This window comes from Xenia sp. Carnegie-2017, unplaced genomic scaffold (assembly GCF_021976095.1).
Source record: "Xenia sp. Carnegie-2017 unplaced genomic scaffold, XeniaSp_v1 HiC_scaffold_24, whole genome shotgun sequence".
Lineage (NCBI taxonomy): Eukaryota > Metazoa > Cnidaria > Anthozoa > Malacalcyonacea > Xeniidae > Xenia > Xenia sp. Carnegie-2017.
Window position 1 is genome coordinate 15,970,977 of NW_025813487.1, and position 21,355 is coordinate 15,992,331.

The 21,355-nt window shown below is 36.4% G+C and overlaps 3 protein-coding genes across 5 annotated transcripts; 2 read left to right on the forward strand and 1 right to left on the reverse strand.

Moving 5' to 3' along the window:
* Window position 1: 1 nt before the first annotated feature.
* LOC124452245 (endoplasmic reticulum aminopeptidase 1-like) lies at window positions 2-1,785 on the forward strand. The gene is made up of 4 exons (XM_047002827.1): window positions 2-448; window positions 696-1,324; window positions 1,411-1,684; window positions 1,771-1,785. The coding sequence occupies exons 2-4, from the start codon at window positions 708-710 to the stop codon at window positions 1,783-1,785; spliced, it is 906 nt and encodes a 301-aa protein (XP_046858783.1). The 5' UTR covers window positions 2-448; window positions 696-707.
* Window positions 1,424-11,689, forward strand: LOC124451922 (leucyl-cystinyl aminopeptidase-like). 3 transcript variants are annotated; one of them, XM_047002527.1, is made up of 12 exons: window positions 1,424-1,684; window positions 2,274-2,393; window positions 3,867-4,021; window positions 4,181-4,294; window positions 4,950-5,078; window positions 5,179-5,244; window positions 5,578-5,643; window positions 5,846-6,081; window positions 6,619-6,834; window positions 7,377-7,504; window positions 7,576-7,631; window positions 8,007-8,045. In XM_047002527.1, exons 2-9 carry the CDS (start codon window positions 2,369-2,371, stop codon window positions 6,686-6,688), a joined length of 861 nt encoding a protein of 286 aa, XP_046858483.1. In that variant the 5' UTR covers window positions 1,424-1,684; window positions 2,274-2,368; the 3' UTR covers window positions 6,689-6,834; window positions 7,377-7,504; window positions 7,576-7,631; window positions 8,007-8,045. The 3 variants fall into 3 exon arrangements, with proteins under 3 accessions (XP_046858483.1, XP_046858482.1, XP_046858481.1); XM_047002526.1 differs by having other exon boundaries at window positions 6,619-6,695; XM_047002525.1 differs by lacking the exons at window positions 1,424-1,684; window positions 2,274-2,393; window positions 3,867-4,021; ... (3 more) ...; window positions 5,578-5,643; window positions 5,846-6,081 and adding exons at window positions 9,125-9,217; window positions 9,325-9,507; window positions 10,068-10,205; window positions 11,085-11,163; window positions 11,302-11,689 and having other exon boundaries at window positions 6,685-6,834; window positions 8,007-8,228.
* Window positions 11,690-12,966: 1,277 nt separating this feature from the next.
* Window positions 12,967-16,361, reverse strand: LOC124451923 (ankyrin repeat and SOCS box protein 11-like). Its single transcript, XM_047002528.1, has one exon. It carries the CDS (start codon window positions 15,324-15,326, stop codon window positions 14,823-14,825), a length of 504 nt encoding a protein of 167 aa, XP_046858484.1. The 5' UTR covers window positions 15,327-16,361; the 3' UTR covers window positions 12,967-14,822.
* Between the last annotated feature and the right edge of the window lie 4,994 nt (window positions 16,362-21,355).

The window sequence follows — 21,355 nt, forward strand, 5'->3', positions numbered from 1 at the left end:
CGACGGGCACCGAGTACGTTACGAAGCAGTACCGAAAGCAGCACAGAGAAGCTTCTCATTTATGCCAATGGTGAATACTTTTCCTTATTTCCGTCTCATCGATTTCATCATGTTATCTTGTATCATACATTTTGCATGAGATTTTAAAGCTTCGTGTGAACTAAAAAAGGCACTCTATTTCAAAAGATCCAAAATATATCAGGAACCAGTCCATTAATACCTGTTTTATATTCAAAAGGATTTTTACGCAACCTGTTCTATTGAAATCAAGATCTTTTCATCTGACGGAAGACATTTGAACAACGACAGTACATATCGCACAAGCGTGCAAAAAAACAAGAAGAGAATCGTTCAATGCTTAATAAACAATAAAATATCAAGGAAGACAACGCTGAGGAAGTTATTTAAAAGATTGATGAATTAAAGGTAAAAGAAAAAAGAAAAAAAGGTAAAGGAAAAAAAGTTAGTTTGAGACGAGTTAGGAAGTTATACAATATTTTGGACTAGATGCACTTGAAATTTCAAAGTGGACTCCTAGCTTTAAAAAACTTCACAAACGATGTCTTTTCAAATTTCAAGTCTTATTACATAAACTGCACACCAAATGCATAAATTCCATTGTATTGGCAGCTGGTTTCAAACTCAAGCGCAAGCAGTTTGCCACTCTTCTGCAAGTTCTTATTTTCTGTTACTAGAAATTAACTTTAATGGGAAACAACCTGGTCTTCAGATGGAAGAAAATGTTAACAAAACCATTTAATTTTGAAAAGAAATTCGGTCGCTCCACTGCGATCGTTTCAGTGGTATGTTTAGTTGTAGCCATCCTCGTTATCCTAAGTAACCAAAGGTTTCCCAGCCGTGTATATGACTTCATCAGATCGCTGTCGACCGCACACGATAAGTTAGGTATTAACCAATCGGAGAGCGATTTTGAACCGGACCTTGAAGACGATGGCCCACGATTGCCAAACGACGTCGTGCCGAAAGCGTACGATTTGAGTATCGCGGCAAACTTGTCAACGATGAAGTTCTCCGGAGAGGTTAAGATAACAATCATATGCAAGCAACCAACGGATAAAATCATCCTTAATGCAAAAGAAATGGACATATTTCAAACGAACGTCACGAAAAGAAAAGCAGGGAAACTTCTAAAAATAAAAGACAGCTTCATGAAAACCAAATACGAGCATTATATCATTGAACTGGAAGAAGAACTCGTCAAGCATAAAAAATACACAGTCATCTTGGGTTACACGGCTAATGTATCCAAAACCTTAGATGGACTCTATAGAAGTTACTATACAACGGAACTTGGCGAGAGAAGGTAAGTGGACTGAGAACTAGTCATATACGAGTTATTAAAATCGATGTTAAAACGTATGGATAGCAGGTTTTTATGTTAAAAAACAGGCCGCTGGTTGCAACTCATTTCGAACAAATGAAAGCACGAAAGGCGTTTCCATGTTTTGATGAGCCTGCAATGAAGGCAAAGTTTACGCTACACATCTCACGTGACCCAACCCACCAATCACTATCGAATATGCCGATTGACCGCGAGGATCGAAAAAGGTTTGACATGATCGTGGATCACTATGTGACCACGCCACCCATAAGTACTTATCTGGTGGCATTTATGGTCATGGATTTCAAGCATGTTGAAAAAACGAGTCAATCTGGAGTGAAGGTACAAGAACGGGAAAACTTTTTTTTAAAAAATGCACGATGAAAGATTTATGAAAGAAATCAAAGATGTTTACTGTGTTTGCACAGGCTTATACGAAATGAAGAGACCTTTGAGAGAACTCAAGCATAATTTGTATAATTCCTTTCCATAAAACAACAATTATGCAAAACAGACAAAGCTTTTACAGCCGTTTTGATATTTCCTGCAAAATATATTCGTGATTGATTTGCAAATTCTCTGAATTGATTGATTGATTTAATTGGTCGATCTCAGATCCGTTTTGCACAAGCTAATGGAAACACAGCTATAGACCAATCACCGCATGCAAACACAGCTATAGACAATCACCGTATGCAAACACAGCTATAAACCAATCACCGTATGCAAACACAGCTATAGACCAATCACCGTATGCAAACACAGCTATAGACCAATCACCGTATGCAAACACAGCTATAGACCAATCACCGTATGCAAACACAGCTATAGACCAATCAGCGCACCATTTTCTTGTGTTTATTTTATAATTTGTTTTGTCGTAGTCTTTCTGCAAGTAAAACAGTTTTTCTATTATTTATTCTCCCATCAGATCCGTGTATACGCACCACCAGCAGATAAAGAAAAACTCAATCGTGCCTTAAACATTTCATCTCAAACGTTGACATTTTACGAAAAGTTTTTGGAATGAAGTTTCCTTCGAAGAAACTGGGTAGGAAAACACACTGCTTTGATTCATGACTGTAGGTACATAAATGGATAGATTGCTCAAAGAAACTGGGTAGGAAAACATACTGCTTTGATTCATGACTGTAGGTACATAAATGGATAGATTGATCAAAGAAACTGAGTAGGAGAACATACTGCTTTGATTCATGACTGTAGGTACATTTATGGATAGATTGCTCAAAGAAACTGGGTAGGAAAACACACTGCTTTGATTCATGACTGTAGGTACATAAATGGATAGATTGATCAAAGAAACTGGGTAGGAAAACACACTGCTTTGATTCATGACTGTAGGTACATAAATGGATAGATTGATCAAAGAAACTGAGTAGGAGAACATACTGCTTTGATTCATGACTGTAGGTACATTTATGGATAGATTGCTCAAAGAAACTGGGTAAGAAAACACACTGCTTCGATTCATGACCGTAGGTACAAAAATGGATAGATTGATCAAAGAAACTGGGTAGGAAAACACACTGCGTTGATTCATGACTGTAGGTACATAAATGGATAGATTGCTCAAAGAAACTGGGAAGGAAAACACACTGCTTTGATTCATGACTGTAGGTACATAAATGGATAGATTGATCAAAGAAACTGAGTAGGAGAACATACTGCTTTGATTCATGACTGTAGGTACATTTATGGATAGACTGCTCAAAGAAACTGGGTAGGAAAACATATTGCTTTGATTCATGACTGTAGGTACATATATGGATAGATTGCTCAAAGAAACTAGATAGGAAAACATACTGCTTTCATTCATGACTATAGGTACATTTATGGATAGATTGCTCAAAGAAACTGTGTAGGAAACACACTGCTTTGATTTATGACTATAGGTACATATATGGATAGATTGCCTCTGTAATCTACAACTGTGGATAATGGTTAGCGAAAATACATCGGTGATTCACAGCGATATATATAGATGATTTTACAAGTTTGTAGAAGTCGATCGTCCAGGTTTGCGCAGTCCTGGGAAAGACTGATGGTGTTGGAGTTGACAGACGTTTTGACATCCTTACCGGTAGTCGTCTTTAAAGTTATGGCTAAGGTTGTCAAAACGTCAGTCAACAACAACAAAAACAGTCCTTCCCAAGACTCCACTAATCTGGACGATCTACATCTACGAACATGTAACGATACTTCAGTGCTCAAATTATCCACTTTATAAAAATATGAATGGGTTGAAATGCTTCTGTGATCCGCAACTGTACGTAAGAGCAGACAAAAGTACTCCTGTTTTTACGTAAAGAACAGACGTGGAAATCCCTTGAATCCATTAAATTCATGTCTGCGCATATTGTTTGCTCGATTTGCTAATTTTGCGTATTTCCCGTTTGGTCTCTCACCCATCTCGTTCCCAGGGCTTTTTACTTCAACCGTTGAGTCATGTTTTTCGCCATCATACTCAACCGTGGAAGCTAAAGTCTGTTTCTCTCCTTGAAAGATATCGTGGCTATGCCAGATATGAAAGAGACGGCCATGGAGAACTGGGGTCTAATCACTATTCGTCGTGAGTTTGTAGTAGACGAAGAAAATTTAATGACGACATTTAGCAAGGAAATGACGGCTGGTGAGATAGCTCGTGCGCTTGCACATACAGTGAGTATACCAGAAAATATGGCTTGTTGATCTATGAATTAATTAAAATGAAAATACTTTATAATAGTGTTCATACCGTTCTAATACAATTCTCATGTTCCCCCAAGACGCATTCCTAAAAAGAAAAATCAAAAATTTTAAGATTTAATCTACTTACAGTGGTTTGGCAATCTCGTCACTATGAAATGGTGGAACGAAGTGTGGTTGAAAGATGGCTTCTCGACATTTGTCACAAATTTAGCACGCTACAATATGGACAAAAAAACTGATTGGGTAAATAGAAGAGTATCCTAACATAATCCTTAACGACGCATTTGTCATATCCTAATCATTTTTGTATCCAGCCACACTTTGTATCCTAACATAATCCTTAACGACACCTTTGTCATATCCTAATCATTTTTGTATCCAGCCACACTTTGTATCCTAACATAATCCTTAACGACACCTTTATCATATCCTAACAATTTTTGTATCCAGCCACACTTTGTATCCTAACATAATCCTAAATCACACCTTTGTCATAGCCTAACAATTTTTGTATCCAGCCACACTTTGTATCCCAACATAATCCTAAATCACACCTTTGTCATAGCCTAACCCTTTTTGTATCCCGTCACAATGTCTTTCAAAAATTGTTCAATAGTCGAGTTAAACATTGTTCTAGATAAAATCCACTTCATAAATGCGGAGTAAGTCGATGCCACGTAACGACTTGCAACGGTCACGAGGAATACAGCTGACGGAACTTGAAAAGTTCCTTATCTCGACAACTTCTCGATGTCGTTGAACTGTGTAATTTAGTATTTTTTAATCGGTTGCAAAAAAACGCGTCACGCATTGAGTGTTGCCACCTTTTGATATAATACGTCATAAAACTACGTCATAAAACTCGCTGCAGTACATTAATGTCATATTTTTCTCGTAGTTGGCATTATCGACAGTATTATATTGGCAGTCAGCTCTCGATAATGACCGAAGCCTTTACACTGTACCTTTATTAAACACAAAAACAACCTCGAAAGATACAATCAACTCAGGCGTTGTTTACTCCAAGGTAAGGCAACAATAGTTGTAGCATGACCAGTAAAAATTTTCACATTTCAAACAATCATGAGAAGTACCACAATCTTAAACATAACACTCTCTCTTCTAAGGGTGCTATGATAGCAAAAATGGTTATGAATACATTGGGGCCTTCCGCCTTTCTTAAAGGTTTGAAGGTAGGCAACCGTTTGACTACAGTTTGGACCTTTTCCTTCTTTGGCAACCATACAACCTATGTTTGTAGATGTAGATCGTCCTGGTTAGTTCGGTCCTAAAAAGGACTGTTGGTGTTAGTGTTGACTGACGTTTCGGCAACCTTAGCGAAGTTCATTTTCGGCGTCAAGAGATGGCAAGGATGTCGAAATATCTGTCAACATCAACAACAACAGTCCTTTTTAGCACTTCACTAACCTGGACAATTTACATCTAAAAACATGTCACAATACTCCTGGGTTCAAACGATTCATTTCATACAACCTACATAACATAACATACATTCCTCCAAACAGCTCTACATCAGGAATAATATGTATGGTAATGCAGATGCAACAGATTTATGGCAATCGTTGAGTAAGGTATGAATGCAATTAATTATCTCCCTTCAACACTCACAATCCTAAGACATTTCTGTTGTCGCTTAACGTAATCATCTTAAATAGCACGTAGAATGGTGTTAAAGGATACATGGGATACGAAGGATAAGATAGGATACAAGGGATAGGAAAGCACAAATGGGACATGAGAATATGCGAGTAGTTAACATTTGCTACATTTCAGTTTGGTAAGCGTCTTGATTTGAAGCAAAAGATGAAGTCATGGACGGATTTGAAAAGTTTTCCAATCGTGACATTGACCCGTTTGAAAGGACCCGAGAAGGATCTCATTCTTGCCAAACAAGAGAACTTCTTGGAACACAGATTTTTCGACGTGAAAGCCAACACCAGAGCAGTGGTGAAGAAGCCGAAAAACAACTCATCGTTTGATTTTCAAGAAAGTGAAAAAATCACTGGAAGGTGCAGTTTCTATGAAGTTTGATTATATTTGTAATTTTTTTTACCAGATTCGGTCGGATGAGCTTAAACATTCCTTCCCCCCTGTTTTGAACATTGCAACCATATAAAGCAGGTGGGGAGTGTCTATACTCATCAGACCAAATTTAGTAAAAACTTTACGTAAAAGACCACACTGTTTCTATTTCAAATACAAGCTAAACTTTGGTTACATTTCTCATAAATACATTCTTGCGTGTTAAACAAACTATTTCGGTGCTTGATGCGTAAAAAGTTGATAAATTTCTAAAGATATCAATAATAATGATGATTCAAAATCAGTGTTCAAAAATCTCAAAATCTACATACCGCAAAACAAAAAGACAACGGGCTCACCATGACGGTTCTATCATCTATGTACATTATTGAATGGTCTTATGATGTAGTTATTGAAAAGAAAACAAGGAATTTCCAGTAAACCTACATTGTACTGAGGAATATATCGTGTAAATACATTATAGAATATTACATAGAACTTAATATAAGTATTTCAACTTACAGCTTATGGCATATACCGCTGACCTACACAGTGCAGTCGACAGCTTTCAAAGAATACACAGTGGTTGGATAAAAATGGGGTAAGAAGTATGATAAGGTTGGTGTGCGATTTAACCATTGAACTGAATATAACTGGACGGCTAGCTCACGCGAAATGAATTTGAACACAGCAACTTCAACTAGTTCTTGTCATAACGCACAGCGCAAAGAAATTTTTGAGTAAGTTAAGGTGCGGGATTTCACCACGCCACGTAAAGGTAGAATTCGGTTTCGTGCAAGTAGGTAGCATATGTTTAAGGTAGCCTTTCTGTTGCATGTTTTAGTTCAGTTGAGTAGAGTTTTATACATATGTTTAAAGATAGGGTTTTATACATATGTTTAAAGATAGGGTTTTATACATATGTTTTATACATATGTTTTAGTTTTATACACGTATATCTGTAGAGTTGTAATGTTGTATATCTGGGGCCGGTTGCACGAAGCCTGGATAGCGTTATCCATTGGATACCAATTTTTTTAAAACTTTTATAAAACCTTTTAAAAAGCAAAAAATATAAAATTCAAACTGAGCAATCACTGGGCATCAATCAATTTCGAAGACTGCGAAAGTTCTTTATTGTAAGACAAAGACAAACACCTTTTTTACAGATTTGAAAATTTATGCTATCCAAAGAAGAACGCTACCCCTGTAGAGTAGTTGTATTGTTATACAACCTTAGAGTTGTATATCTTTGCGTAGATTTTCTTGCTTTAATATTTAGAGAAACTTAGCGTCCTAGATCCCGTTGGTTGGATAAAAGCGAACGTTCGAGCTAATGGATATTACATTGTGAACTACGACAAAAACAATTGGATAAAACTTATCAAACAACTAAAAAATTACCACGTGGTATGTGTGACGTCATGATCGCGAGTTTGTTGGTCATTATGATACGCTAATATTCACGTTGTTATACGTAGGTATTTTCTCCGTCTGATAGAGCTGGTCTTATTCACGATGCGTTTGTATTGGCATGGTACGTAAGTAAGGTGATCATTTATGAACATTTGTGAGCACAAGAGGATTCTCGGGGAATAAGAGGGCCACTCTCCCCTGAAACATGTCATCGTTCATTTCACATCAAATCCCTCCACAACAATAATGATAAAGAAAGAACCGCTGTTTTACGCATGCAGGTGTCCGGAGACAAATTTGAAATAGCATCAAAATCAGTGAGGATGTGTATCGTCCCTCGGCCCTTCCATCACCTCGGCACCTTGCCTCGCTGAGGATGTAATAACCTATAGTGGCATACACTGTTTGCCTCTGGCCTTTATACTAAGACAAGCATGCTAACAAGAAAATTCGATGCATGATAACTACAATTTACAATAAATCTTGTGTTTCATAGCGAAGGGATAATAGACGCAACCATTCCTCTCAAACTCATAATATACATGGATAAAGAAGATCATTACGTTCCAATGGAAATGATGCGGTTGAAATCAAAATGTTTGCAACCGTTATTTAAAGATACGAGAATGAAAAATCTCTACAAACAGTACTTGTGGTACCTTCAGGAACACTTGTTGGATAAGCTTGGATTGGAAGATAATGGTGGACTACTAGAAAAGTAAGAATGATTGAAGGATAATTGTGAACTATTAGAACAGTAAGAATGATCGAAGGATAATGGTGGACTATTAGAACAGTAAGAATGATCAAAGGATAATGGTGGAGTATTAGAACAGTAAGAATGACCGAAGGATAACGGTGGACTATTAGAACAGTAAGAATGATCGAAGGATAATGGTGGACTATTAGAACAGTAAGAATGATCGAAGGATAATGTGGACTATTAGAACAGTAAGAATGACCGAAGGATAACGGTGGACTATTAGAACAGTAAGAATGACCGAAGGATAACGGTGGACTATTAGAACAGTAAGAATGATCGAAGGATAATGGTGGAGTATTAGAACAGTAAGAATGATCAAAGGATAATGGTGGAGTATTAGAACAGTAAGAATGACCGAAGGATAACGGTGGACTATTAGAACAGTAAGAATGATCGAAGGATAATTGTGGACTATTAGAACAGTAAGAATGACCGAAGGATAACGGTGGAGTATTAGAACAGTAAGAATGATCGAAGGATAAGGTGGACTATTAGAACAGTAAGAATGATCGAAGGATAATGGTGGACTATTACAACAGTAAGAATGATCAAAGGATAATGGTGGAGTATTAGAACAGTAAGAATGACCGAAGGATAACGGTAGACTATTAGAACAGTAGTGATCGAAGGATAATGGTGGAGTATTAGAACAGTAAGAATGATCGAAGGATAACGGTGGACTATTAGAACAATAAGAATGATCGAAGGATAATGGTGGAGTATTAGAACAGTAAGAATGATCGAACGATAATGGTGGACTATTACAACAGTAAGAATGATTCCCCCTCCCCCTTCAAAATCTGTATGTATGAACCTTAAGAGGGACGTTTGCTAATTTGTACATTTTTTAGAATGAATCGTGACAACATGTTGGTAGAAGCTGTAAATCACAGGCTTGACATTAAAAAGAAATTTCAGAAACTATTCCAAGAACTGAAAGAAAGGTAGAAAAAATAACTTCAGAAATTTCAGACACATGTCAAAATATGTTCGTTTTGGCCGGCAAAAAGATTGCTTCAATACATTTTATTACATTTCAAACATTTTTTAGCAAGTCGTCGCCGAGCATAAGTCCAAACGTTCGTAAATTAGCGTTGACATACGGTTTCAACAAAAACAACCCGAAAGATTGGGAATATTTATGGAGAGTTTACGAGGAATCATCGAGCGATGCCGATAGAAGATTTCTTCATAAATCTCTCAGTTCATTTGACGAGCCAGAATTATTCAGCAGGTAAGTGATGCAGGCAATAAATTCAAATGTACAGCTGCTTCAACAAGTTTTGCTTCAAGTCATCAACGTTCAAACAATACTATCACACATGACCGACAATACAGGGGGGGGGTTGCACGAAGCCTGGATAGCGTTATCCATTGGATAGCAAATTTTTTCAAACTTTTACAAAACCTTTTCAAAGCAAAAAGTATAAGATTCGAAGTGAGCAATCACTGAAATAAAATATTGTTTCGAAGATTACGAAATTTTTTTGTCGTAAGGAATATATAAACACCTTTTTTACAAGTATGAAAATTTTTCCTATCCAATGGATAACGTTATCCAAGCTTCGTGCAACCGCCACCAGGTTATTCTGAGTCTCGTTCCCAGGTTATTCTGAGTCTCGTTCCCAGGTTATTCCGAGTCTCGTTCCCAATGTCAAATAGCTTCAATGGTCATATTGTATTTATATCATGCACTGCATAAAATTCTTAACAAAGCACACACAAAACCTTAAATTTACTACACATAGACAGGCAATCAAATCCTTACCCTTACTACAAATTAACGTTTTGTAGAACTCTAGAGAATACTCTGGATTTGACGAAAGTTCGGTCCCAGGACACTTTACTGTGGCTTCGCGAGATTAGTAACAACTCAACGAATGAAAAGATTTGGAATTTTATGACAAAAAACTGGAATACTTTCAGGGAAAGGTGATGATGATTTAAGAAGTTATTCTTTGCGTACACTGGATATACCCATTCATACACATGTCCATTCATAACCATACTCATACAAACACATACCTATTCATACACATGTCCATTCATAACCATACTTATACAAACACATACCCATTCATACACATGTCCATTCATAACCATACTCATACAAACACATACCTATTCATACACATGTCCATTCATAACCATACTCATACAAACACATCCCCATTCATACACAAACTCATACATTTTAGCAGTTTCAATCCATCGCAAGATTCCATGAAAACTATTCAATAAATCAGAAGCTTTGGAAGCTTTCAACAGTCGTGGGTGTTCTATATTCACCATGTGATAATGCACGAAACTTGAAATAGTAACGAAATTATTTCATATTAGGCCCGTTTCAAACGTCGCATTTTACATTAGCCGAATGCATTTAAAACAAAAGAAAATGAGATAAAATTCCTCATTATCTTTTGTTTTCAATGCATTCGGCTCGTGTTAAATGCGACGTTTGAAACAGGCATTTGTTGTTTTTCTTCTTTTTCGAGCAAACATTACAAAAATCCTTCAAAATCTCTTTGTCGTGTGTCATTGCATACAAATGACTTGCAAATTTTGTCAATGTTTAAACCATTCAAAATTCACTGGTTCTTCGTTGCCGTTCAAAAATTTAAAAATTTGTTACACCTATCACAAACGTTCTAGTGAGATACTAATTTTGTGTGTGCCCTTCAAATAAGGTACGCCAAACTACAAAAATTGTGTTTGTACTGACAACCAGACACCTACAGCTTCCCAAGCCTCCGGTTTCTATTGCGTTAATTCATTCAACTTCAACTAAAATATACTTTCCACTGTAAAAAGGTTCGGCGACGGCGGTTGCCTGGCAGATTTAGTTCACCATATCGCAACTACATTCCAAACATCTGAAAAATTAAACGAGGTATTTAAAACATTCAACAAGACCATTATCTCCTCCGATGTAAGTGGAGACTTTCAAATTATGAAGCACTTTACCATATCAAATCACGTGCGTATATCAGCTTTCGTCAATTAGGGAACTGATGTTTATCTAATATAGGTGAAGGAATTTCTGAACTCGAGTGGTAAAAATTTAATGAGTCAGAAACTGAAAGAACGAACCATTGAAGAAATAAAAAACAATTTACTTCGAAAGCGAGATAGAAACACGGACCATATCAGTATAACGAAGGCGATAAAATGGCTGCAGAAATATATGAAGAAGATTGCCGCCAAACAAAACGAAGGAAAGAAAATAATAAATTTGTCTAACGAGTTGTCCAAACCGGTTTTATCATGGTATGCCAAAAATTATTTCCACACAATTATATATATGGAGTATGAGAATTATTTAAATTTAATAATTCACTTGTATGATTTAGACTGAAAAATGTAAACATTTAATATAAGAATTGCATTCTATAATAATATATATACTTAAATTTTTATATCGCACATTTCACTGATTTCAGTACTTTAAAGCCTGGGGATGATTGTTTTTCTTTAAAAGCTAGAAGACGCTTTCAATGAGCGTTTCATACATATCAAAGTTAAAACGTCAAACCACAATTTATGAAAAGTCATGACATTATGCAACCCCTATTATAGCAATTTACAACAATTTTTTTGAATAACTCTGCCCCAGACTACTGGCAACTACTTCTATAAACCGAAACTTCTAAACTTGCGACTTGCTTTCATCATTTATGGTTGGATAGAATCTATTCTATCATCAATAAACGTCCTTAGCATTTTCTAACAAAATCATACGCAAATAACCGTTGAAGCTTTTACAACAAGTTCCTTCCCATACAAATGATTCATCGAAACACACAAGAGTACAACAAAGTACAATAGAGTACAAATGAGTATATAAAAGCAAGACATTCGCGTGTATAGCCGCGAAACATTGTCTAGGCAAGACATTAGCCTTTCATGTTGATTCTTATCATAGGTAAAGAATGCTGAATGAAAGGCAAAATATGTTTTTGAAATTAACACGATAAACTCGTGAGTGGTCAGATGTTAACAGAGATTAAATTCCACACTGATTTCATAGCATGTAATAAATTTTTTTGCATGATTCTACGATTCGACGAACTAATTGAATGAATCTTCAGGCAACACTTCGGAAAACGGCTCAAGTTTTTTTACACGGAATTTTGAAACAACATTTGGTATTGAAGGCGAACCGTAAAGATTGCGACAAGGATTAGGGATTAGGGATTAACTTTAAACATTGTGCATGTATAAATTCATATTTAGGATAACAGCAATCGACTAAAGCATTTAGCAACGGTCGGAAGATAATTTTCGCTAATCTTTGTGTACAACATATATTATGATCTGATTAAAGCAGCTTTGCCTAACTTTTGTGAACATCACACATGTTAATACACGATTTGGTCAGTCATGTAAACACAACAGTTGACGAGCGACATGTCAAAATCGAGAGAACAGAATTTTTTTACAACCACAGGCACCATGACGTTGACATTGTGATTTAGAAACGACATTCAAAAGACTGTTTGTTTGCTTATCATTCTTATCAGTAAACAACGAAGAAGTAGCTTGGGGGGCAACAACCTGACAGTATTGTTATGATTATGTGCAATTATCTTGTCCAAGTTCCAACTATCGACAATGTTCCAGCTGTTATCTTTGTCAGCAGTCGCAATTTGCACACAGGAATAAGAAGAAACTCCAGTTGAGACAATACGAAGCGTTTGTAATCAGTGATATTTATTACACAAAATATAAATAAAATATTTTCCTCCGTCTATGTACAAACTCTTTCAATCACATAAATAAATATATTTCATTAAGGTTGACGAACGTTCATCTTCTCAGTTTTCATGCTTCAAGAAACAGACAAGCATTACAGAAATTCCCTATCCTGCTGTCTAATATAATTTTTTTTATGATAAAAACCACCCAACGGCTTTCAATGCTGTTGCCAAAGACCTACGCTAATGAAAATGAAGTTCTCACATCAATCAGCGTTGTAATTGCCGACCCCCCAAATGATAACATTACATCTTTCGCCTTTATGGCTTCGTCTATTACAGCTCTCGTAGACTTTTAAAGTCTGCATTGCTGCCACACGCCTATAGCACGAGGCAAGCGGTTAGTTCATAAATCGCTGGCAATTGATGGTTAAATGAATGTCAATTTAAGGCCAAGATGGAGTTGCTAGACTGTAAACTGATATACGAGACACGCCCATCAGCATGGATACTTCATGTGTACATTAAAAAATCTTTTCACTTCGTAACGACGAACTGTGAATACCTCGTAATGCTCGAGACAAAGGCACAGTTATTTCAAAAACTCAAATTCTTGCAATAACTTGAAACAAATCAAAAACAACATGAAGTAGCCAGGAAGTCTCGTCGATACAAACAGGTCATTGAATTTGTAGCTGCTTCACAATTTCGTTCGCCTTTTGGCAAATGAAACGAGTGGCATAAAGTGAAGCTACAAGATAAATGCTATGGGACAATATATCAAGCATGGTTCTTTGCATTAAAGTAAATGGGCGAACAAAGATATGCTGGACACGACAAACAGAAATTGACAGGAAAACCAGGCATGGCGTTATCGATGCTAAGAGCACTGTTGACGTCAATTGAATAAAAAGATTTGACTTAATCTTTACGATATGGACATGAGATAACAACACAGGTCGACCCATTTACACTTAGGACAATAATTTGGATTACATGTTGTCGTGTAAAGCAAGCTTTATACAACAATATGTTCAAAAATGCGAGAGCGTGGAAAAGTTAGAAAGCTCGATGGATTTTCGCTTTTAAAACCACGAGGTTGAATTTCCAATGCATACGTTAAACGCTAAAAGAAGAATAAAAATATTTTCACACTCGAAGTGTAAATGTAAAAATGAAAAAATCTTAATCGAAGTATTGTGCATTGTGAAAATTTAAACCTCAACTTACTATCACGATCTGTAAATTACTTAGCTAATCGTCATTTCAGTACACATTAAAAGAAGTTACAACAGCAAATGAGCATATAATACCCCAATGACTAATTGCAACTTTGATAAAAACTCAAGGAATTTAACAAGTAAAAGATGTACGGATGACAAGGTTTGGTATCGACAATTTCTGACAGAAATTCCTAGTTGTTTGAGCAAAGTTCACACATGAAAATTATCGAATATCGCTGATAAAAAAAAGCTCATCGCAAAAATTTTAACGGACCAAATAAAATTCTCGAAAAAATTAGACATTATAAGCGTCCTCTCACAAATCGACTTCGAGCAAACAGTTCCTCTTTCAAAGAAACATAAATTTTCAATCCATCGGAATGTTGTTTTCAAAAACATCGAAATGGAGACAAACGAAAAGAAAATTGACTCTTAAAGGCGCCATGTAAAACGCAAGCGTGACTTTCCTGTGAATTTTTGTTCGTCGGCGTGTAGATATGAGATAGCACAACGTCATTAACGCCAAGTCAACTTCGCAGTGAATGAATTAGATGCAGTCGCGCCGTATAGACAGACACAAACTCAACACCAACCCCGTAGAAACACCTGTAACTTATTAAAACCCTCACTTTTCATCGTTTTCCAGTTGGTACAAACACCAAGTTCCTTCCTTTGGATTTAAAAAAGCTGCGGTCGACGAAACCGTCTCTGATGCTGTCAACAGGTGCACCATTACGAATTAGAATTTCAGCACATTCGAAGTTTCCAGCGCAGACGGCCGCTTCTAAAGCTGTCACTCCTTCAGGTGTGGTAATCTTCAAATCCGCTCCGCCTTCCACTAAGATCTCCGTGATTTCCTCGAGACCTGAAAAAGCCGCTTGATGGAGTGTGAATAATCCCAGCTCTGTGCCACGATTTACATCGATGCCGTCGACTTTAACAAGTCTTAGAATTTCTTCAATGTTGTTCTCAAGAACGGCCGAGTGAAGCAGAATCTCCGGCATAAGTGAAACGGCGCGTTTGTCTTGCCTCTGCGCGATAATGTTCTCGTTTAAGACATCAGAGAATGTTTTTGATAATTTTCCACCCGGGGAACACGGTGATAGGGGAAAGGAATAACGATAGAAGTTCGTCATGACTCGATTCGAATTCTCCTTCAAAGCAAAACTTCGACGATCTTTTGAACTGTTGTTTTGTGAGCCCTCCGAGCTACCGTCGGCAAATGATAACACTTGCTTTCTCAAGTTAAAATTTTCGACTCTTGCACTTCGGCTTAGTTCCACATGCACTGCGAAATGATTCAAGAACGACTTTTTCGACACAGACGATCCAAAATTTCTATTCTTTCTCTTCGTCGTATACAAACTAATGGCCACAGACTTATATTACGTAAGTAGAAAGTTTATGTGGTCATCTGATGACAACTTATTCGGTACAAAGTTTTCTTTCCCGCTGCGAAAGCCTCTGCATGAACAATCCACTCCTAATATGAAACTTCAACAGGAGCTGGCGTTTATATATTCAACACGAAGTAACGTGATAGGGTTTGGTTTAGGTTTTCCGTTTCGTCAAAACATTTTGTGATTGGTTCCACGTGGAAGGCGTCGGGTAAGATAAGCTTGGGCTGTGGCTAGGATGTACACCATAGCGAGCGATACACAACGTGTTATTGCACTTGGTGATCGTCGAAGACGCGGGAGGCGGAAGTAAATAATCTCAAAAAGCAGATATGTGAAAAGCAGATTGCACGGGGGATCCTTATCGATTGTAACACGCGCAGTTCTTCGCCCACGAGCACAACCAACCGTTACAAATCCGATATCAATAACGAGAATCGCAGTTTGTTTTCTTCAGATGTACGCGCCCATTATTATACATCCGCGTAAATGATTTTTCAAAAATGCGCGAGCTCAACGTAGCCATGTTTAGCTGCCCGCAAATAATTAAAGAATAAACAAGTTCAAGAGAAAAAAAAAAGCAGAGATAACGATGATGGCTTTCTTCAATCAATAACGCAATAAAGCTTTTAGCTTGGGTCAGACATTGTTGCGTCCTCATGGATCCGACAAGCTTTTCGGATACAAAAACATCCCTACGAGACATCGGGTTCAAAAGTTTCCGGAAAACCGCCCGTGTACTATTTCATGAACGCTGACAACTCCCAAGAGAAAGTTTGCGTATACAAAACTATCCGAATATAAAATAACGCGCTATGTATCTTTGTGTTAACGGAAAAGAAAAAAAATAAGCATTGTTTCGTTTCTCTGAGCAAACATATGAAATCTTTGAGAACATGTTTAAGCATAGCCTCGAGGAGGCCATGTTAGAAACAACAGCCAAAAAGACTTCATTTTAAGCACTAAGCCGGATTACAAGATGAATTATTGTATTTAAATTGCACCCAAAGGCGACAGCATTAAAGGACATTTAGGGATGATATATTTAGAAAGATATTATTTTACACTACAGCGATACAACAACATTTATTTAGAAACAAGCTTGAGTTATTTAGTGCACTATTATATTGAAAATGTTTATGTTTGAGATGAGCCTGTCCCATAACCATATAAAATCAAGTAGATCTCTACACGAAAAACAAACACTTTAACCTCACTATGATCTAACACAAAACGCTAGAGATGTATACCAGCCGTTATTGTTAGTAGAAAGTTAATATAACATGGTAGATAACCTTGCACATACGTCAAAATGAAACAAGCTAGTTCTGTCTATTTTGATATTGCACAGATAAATTTCTTCATTAGCTACGACGCTCTCAAACACACGATCACGGACAGTGGTAAAGACAGCATTCACTAAGACAACTTATATAGGGTATTATTGTACATTCGAGTACATTTGGGTAAGAAAAAAGGATTTTTTCGGCTATTATAGCTAAAAATTTATAAGAGCAATGAACAAAGAGAAATTGGTTTTGAACGTGTCAGCGAGAGTCGTAAATTAAGATTTTGGACTGAATTTCAAACGCGATTTTTCTTGAATCTTTTGAGTTTGCTTAACGAGAATCAGTGATTCTAAAGAATTCTATAATGACGATCAAATCACATTCTCTCAATTCTCTCGAACTCTACTTACGCTCAAATCAACACACTCAATGGTTCTAAAGAATTCTATAATGACGATCAAATCATTCTCTCAATTCTCTCGAACTCTACTTACGCTCACATCAACACACTCAATGGTTCTAAAGAATTCTATAATGACGATCAAATCATTCTCTCAATTCTTTCGAACTCTACTTACGCTCACATCAACACACTCAATGGTTCTAAAGAATTCTATAATGACGATCAAATCATTCTCTCAATTCTTTCGAACTCTACTTACGCTCAAATGAACACACTCAATGATTCTAAAGAATTCTATAACAATAACTAAAACATTTCTAAAATCAAAAAAAAAAAATCCGAGTGACAAATGCACGAGCATCATTGAACGACATAATAAATGTTTCCGGCCCCTAACTGCAAAATAACAACAAACATATTGCACACGTCAAATAACAACGCTTGGTTAGTGTAAATCACTCTCTAACGTCACGTTTTCAGTAAACTGGATTGCTAATGGAGCACGATAAATTTTCAGAAGAGAAAACAAATTGACCAATACCTTAATTTAAAAAAGAACCGTCAAACAGTTACAAAAATATTACTATTTGACTTGACTGTCGAAGATAAAAGATGAATTTCTAATGATAAATAATAAAGTGTAACATCTGTGAAGCCCTAAGGGTTCAAATGAACTCTAACAGGACGATGGACATCGTGAAACAAGTTACACGCACAAACTGAACTTTTTGAATGAAACTGAACTTCAGTCCGGTGGGACGACTGGGCCATACACAATACTGGAATGCTGATTGGGAGGACGGCGCAACACGAAGACTTGATGAGTGATCAGTTGCAAGTTTAAAGTCTTTCGACATTATTACTACGTGTGCTGCAGTTGTGCTTTTATCGTTTGAAACATAGAGAAGTATAAAAAAATAATTCGATAAGTATTTAGTGGGCGAAAACAACGTGGATTGCACTTAAAAAGATAACATTTGGAATGTATCTTGATAGTTTTTTTACCGAAGTGATGGTTGTGTTTAAATATTTTTATTGTTTTGTCTAGAAAAGCAGGCAGAAGATGTGCGATGCACGTTTCATCTGTGGATGGGAATAGTTTCTGCGAAATGTTTTTCATCCTCGGAACCTTAAGCACGATTTTCCATAATCAGCATGGCAGATAAAGCAAAGATAAGGCTGATTTTTTTATTTCGCTCTTTACGTAACGTGTGTCAGCATTCTTTGCAGGAAATCTTCATCTCTCTTATTATTCAACAACAATTTTTAAATTGACGATTTCAAAGAAGCTGATGTGTCAGGTAATCTATCATTGTGACGAAAATATCACACAATCAAACTATAAACATCTCTAACGTGTAGGTAATGAGATGGTGGGCAAGCCGATGAAAGTATTTCCTCTCGGGCTGTTTACTCCTGTTAAATAGTAATTGAGATGTCCTTGTGCAAAAGAATAACTTTTCACAGCTCGTTCACGCGCAGAGAAATAAAGAATGACAAACATGCATGTGTTCAGCTTCCCAAGCAAAGATTTGCCAAAAAATATTACTGAATAGTTGAACAAAATTCGTAGCACTCTGAGTGTTCTGAGCTACCAAAAATTCTCGCGTGTCGTAAATAGTTACATAATACACAAAAAAAAACCATACCAATGATTTGTGTTATGTAACTAAAGCTTTGGTTTAGCATGTTCAAGGAATGAAAAAAAGACTGTTTTACGGTTTCTTTACCGCTCAATCTTTTGTGCTTAGCCGAATCTTCTTGACAAAGTTGTTTGGTGAATACACACTATAATTTAGATCACAACCTACATAAATCATGCCTAACACCTATACTACACAGTTCAATAATTGACGGGTTATAATAATTGAAAAGAACAGATGATAACGAAAGAGTAACTACAATAATATTGAATTTCGACAATCCAGACTCTAAGGTACCATTCCATTATATTATTTCAAGTAAGGACAGGTAATTACAATGTGTAATAACTATCGTACGGAATGTGAACACCCCAGACTATACGGAACCATTCCACTTGTGATGTTTATCAAGTATGTTAAGCTCTGCCTTTATGCACGTTCGATCATTAAATAATTTGTCAACGAAAAAATTAAACCGAAACACCAGCATTCAATTATTGTTTGGCTGGAGTAAAGCCGCCCGAAAAACATGTGGCTTTTTAAAATAGCTCAATATTCTCGTTCTTAAGACAAATACCCCTGTTGCTAAAGTTCGAGGTCAAAGCACAAACACATTCAGCAAAATCCGTTAGGCACTAAATCTAAAATTAACATAAAAAAACTTAATTGAGTGTTGAAATGCACAGTTTGATAACTTCAAAGTGGATAAACCACAGATGCGAACCCTTTTTTTATTATTATTCGAACGTTCTCGAGCGGTGTGTTTCATAGCGAAAAGTACGACAACACAAAACTTAAATCAAAGCAACGTTTACATCATGCTATACATAAAGATGACATAATGTCACACTGGATTAAGAAATATCGCGTACACAAGGGAGGGGAGGGTGGGAGATAAGTACAGAGTGTTCTACGGGTAGAGCCATATATAGAGCAACTTGTTCTGTATTTAGCGTGGTGCTGATAGATTGACAATAACAATCGGTAAATATCAAGCTAATGTATGAATGTACGTGCTAAACTGATGTAAATTTCATCAAGATAATGGAATATTTGCATGTATGGTAAGAACAGATACGAACACGCGCGAGCATTGGGTTGAATGTTCAAGAATTAAGATGCAATAGATAAAAGATCTAGTTTCTAATCACCTTTGGCATAACACAAATTCCCATTTTCTAAAAATGAACGACACAATTACTCTCGTTAAAAAGTGATTAATTACGTTTAGAATGAAGACGAACGTGACTGACGATCTTCAATATTTCTATGTTCGCCAAAATTAGTACCAAATCAAAATTCTTCGCGTCTATGTTACGACAATTACTCTCCTTAAAAAGTGATTAATTGCGTTTAGAATGAAGACGAACGTGACGGACGATCTTCAATATTTCTATGTTCGCCAAAATTAGTACCAAATCAAAATTCTTCGCGTCTATGTTACGACAATTACTCTCGTTAAAAAGTGATTAATTACGTTTAGAATGAAGACGAACGTGACTGACGATCTTCAATATTTCTATGTTCGCCATAATTAGTACCAAATCAAAATTCTTCGCGTCTATGTTACGACAATTATTCTCGTTAAAAAGTGATTAATTACGTTTAGAATGAAGACGAACGTGACTGACGATCTTCAATATTTCTATGTTCGCCAAAATTAGTACCAAATCAAAATTCTTCGCGTCTATGTTACGACACCATGTGTTACCATGCATGGGAACACTTCACTTAAAGTAATTTATATACGGTAATCTTAACACTCCAAAACTCCTCGCCAACTATTTCTCTTCATACTTGACCCGGAATTTATAGAGTAATGGTCAAGATTCTATACAACGATTGGATATCATCCTCTTCAACTCCTTAATAAATACACAAGTCTATAGCTTGGTCTTAAAGAAAAAGAAAACAACCTGTTTACATCAGGAAATAACATAGACAGTGCTCACAGAGATTTCGTTACAAAATACAAATAACATCCACCTCAATTTTTCACCATATACACAAGTCTATAGCTTGATCTTAAACAAAAAAAAAACACTGTTTATTGCAGACGATAACATAGACAGTGCTCACAGAGATTTCGCTACAAATACAAATAACATCCACCTCAACTTTTCACCATATACACAAGTCTATAGCCTGATCTTAAACAAAAAAAAAACACTGTTTATTGCAGACGATAACATAGACAGTGCTCAAGGAGATTTCGTTACAAATACTATCCTCTTCCATCACTTCCTTTACACACAAGTCTATAACTTGATTTCCAGCAGAACGAAGAAAATACTGTATGTATAGTGCTCACAAAGTTTCCATTACAATTACCATTTTACCGAACTCCTTATGCTATGAATGTGCACTAACCAAGATATCTACTATCGATTGCAATAATTCCACAGATAGTGGCATAGTGATCACGAACAATTG

What these genes read in the sequence shown, in the direction of transcription:
- LOC124452245 (XM_047002827.1), top strand. Translation starts at nt 708, where the DNA reads ATGGGAAACAACCTGGTCTTCAGATGGAAGAAAATGTTAACAAAACCA. An exon ending in ACGGAACTTGGCGAGAGAAG is followed by an intron (nt 1,325 to 1,410) that starts GTAAGTGGACTG and finishes GTTAAAAAACAG; the next exon opens with GCCGCTGGTTGCAACTCATT.
- LOC124451923 (XM_047002528.1), bottom strand. Translation starts at nt 15,326, where the DNA reads ATGACGAACTTCTATCGTTATTCCTTTCCCCTATCACCGTGTTCCCCG.
- LOC124451922 (XM_047002525.1), top strand. Translation starts at nt 8,053, where the DNA reads ATGGATAAAGAAGATCATTACGTTCCAATGGAAATGATGCGGTTGAAA. An exon ending in TGGAATACTTTCAGGGAAAG is followed by an intron (nt 10,206 to 11,084) that starts GTGATGATGATT and finishes CACTGTAAAAAG; the next exon opens with GTTCGGCGACGGCGGTTGCC. An exon ending in CATCTGAAAAATTAAACGAG is followed by an intron (nt 11,164 to 11,301) that starts GTATTTAAAACA and finishes TATCTAATATAG; the next exon opens with GTGAAGGAATTTCTGAACTC.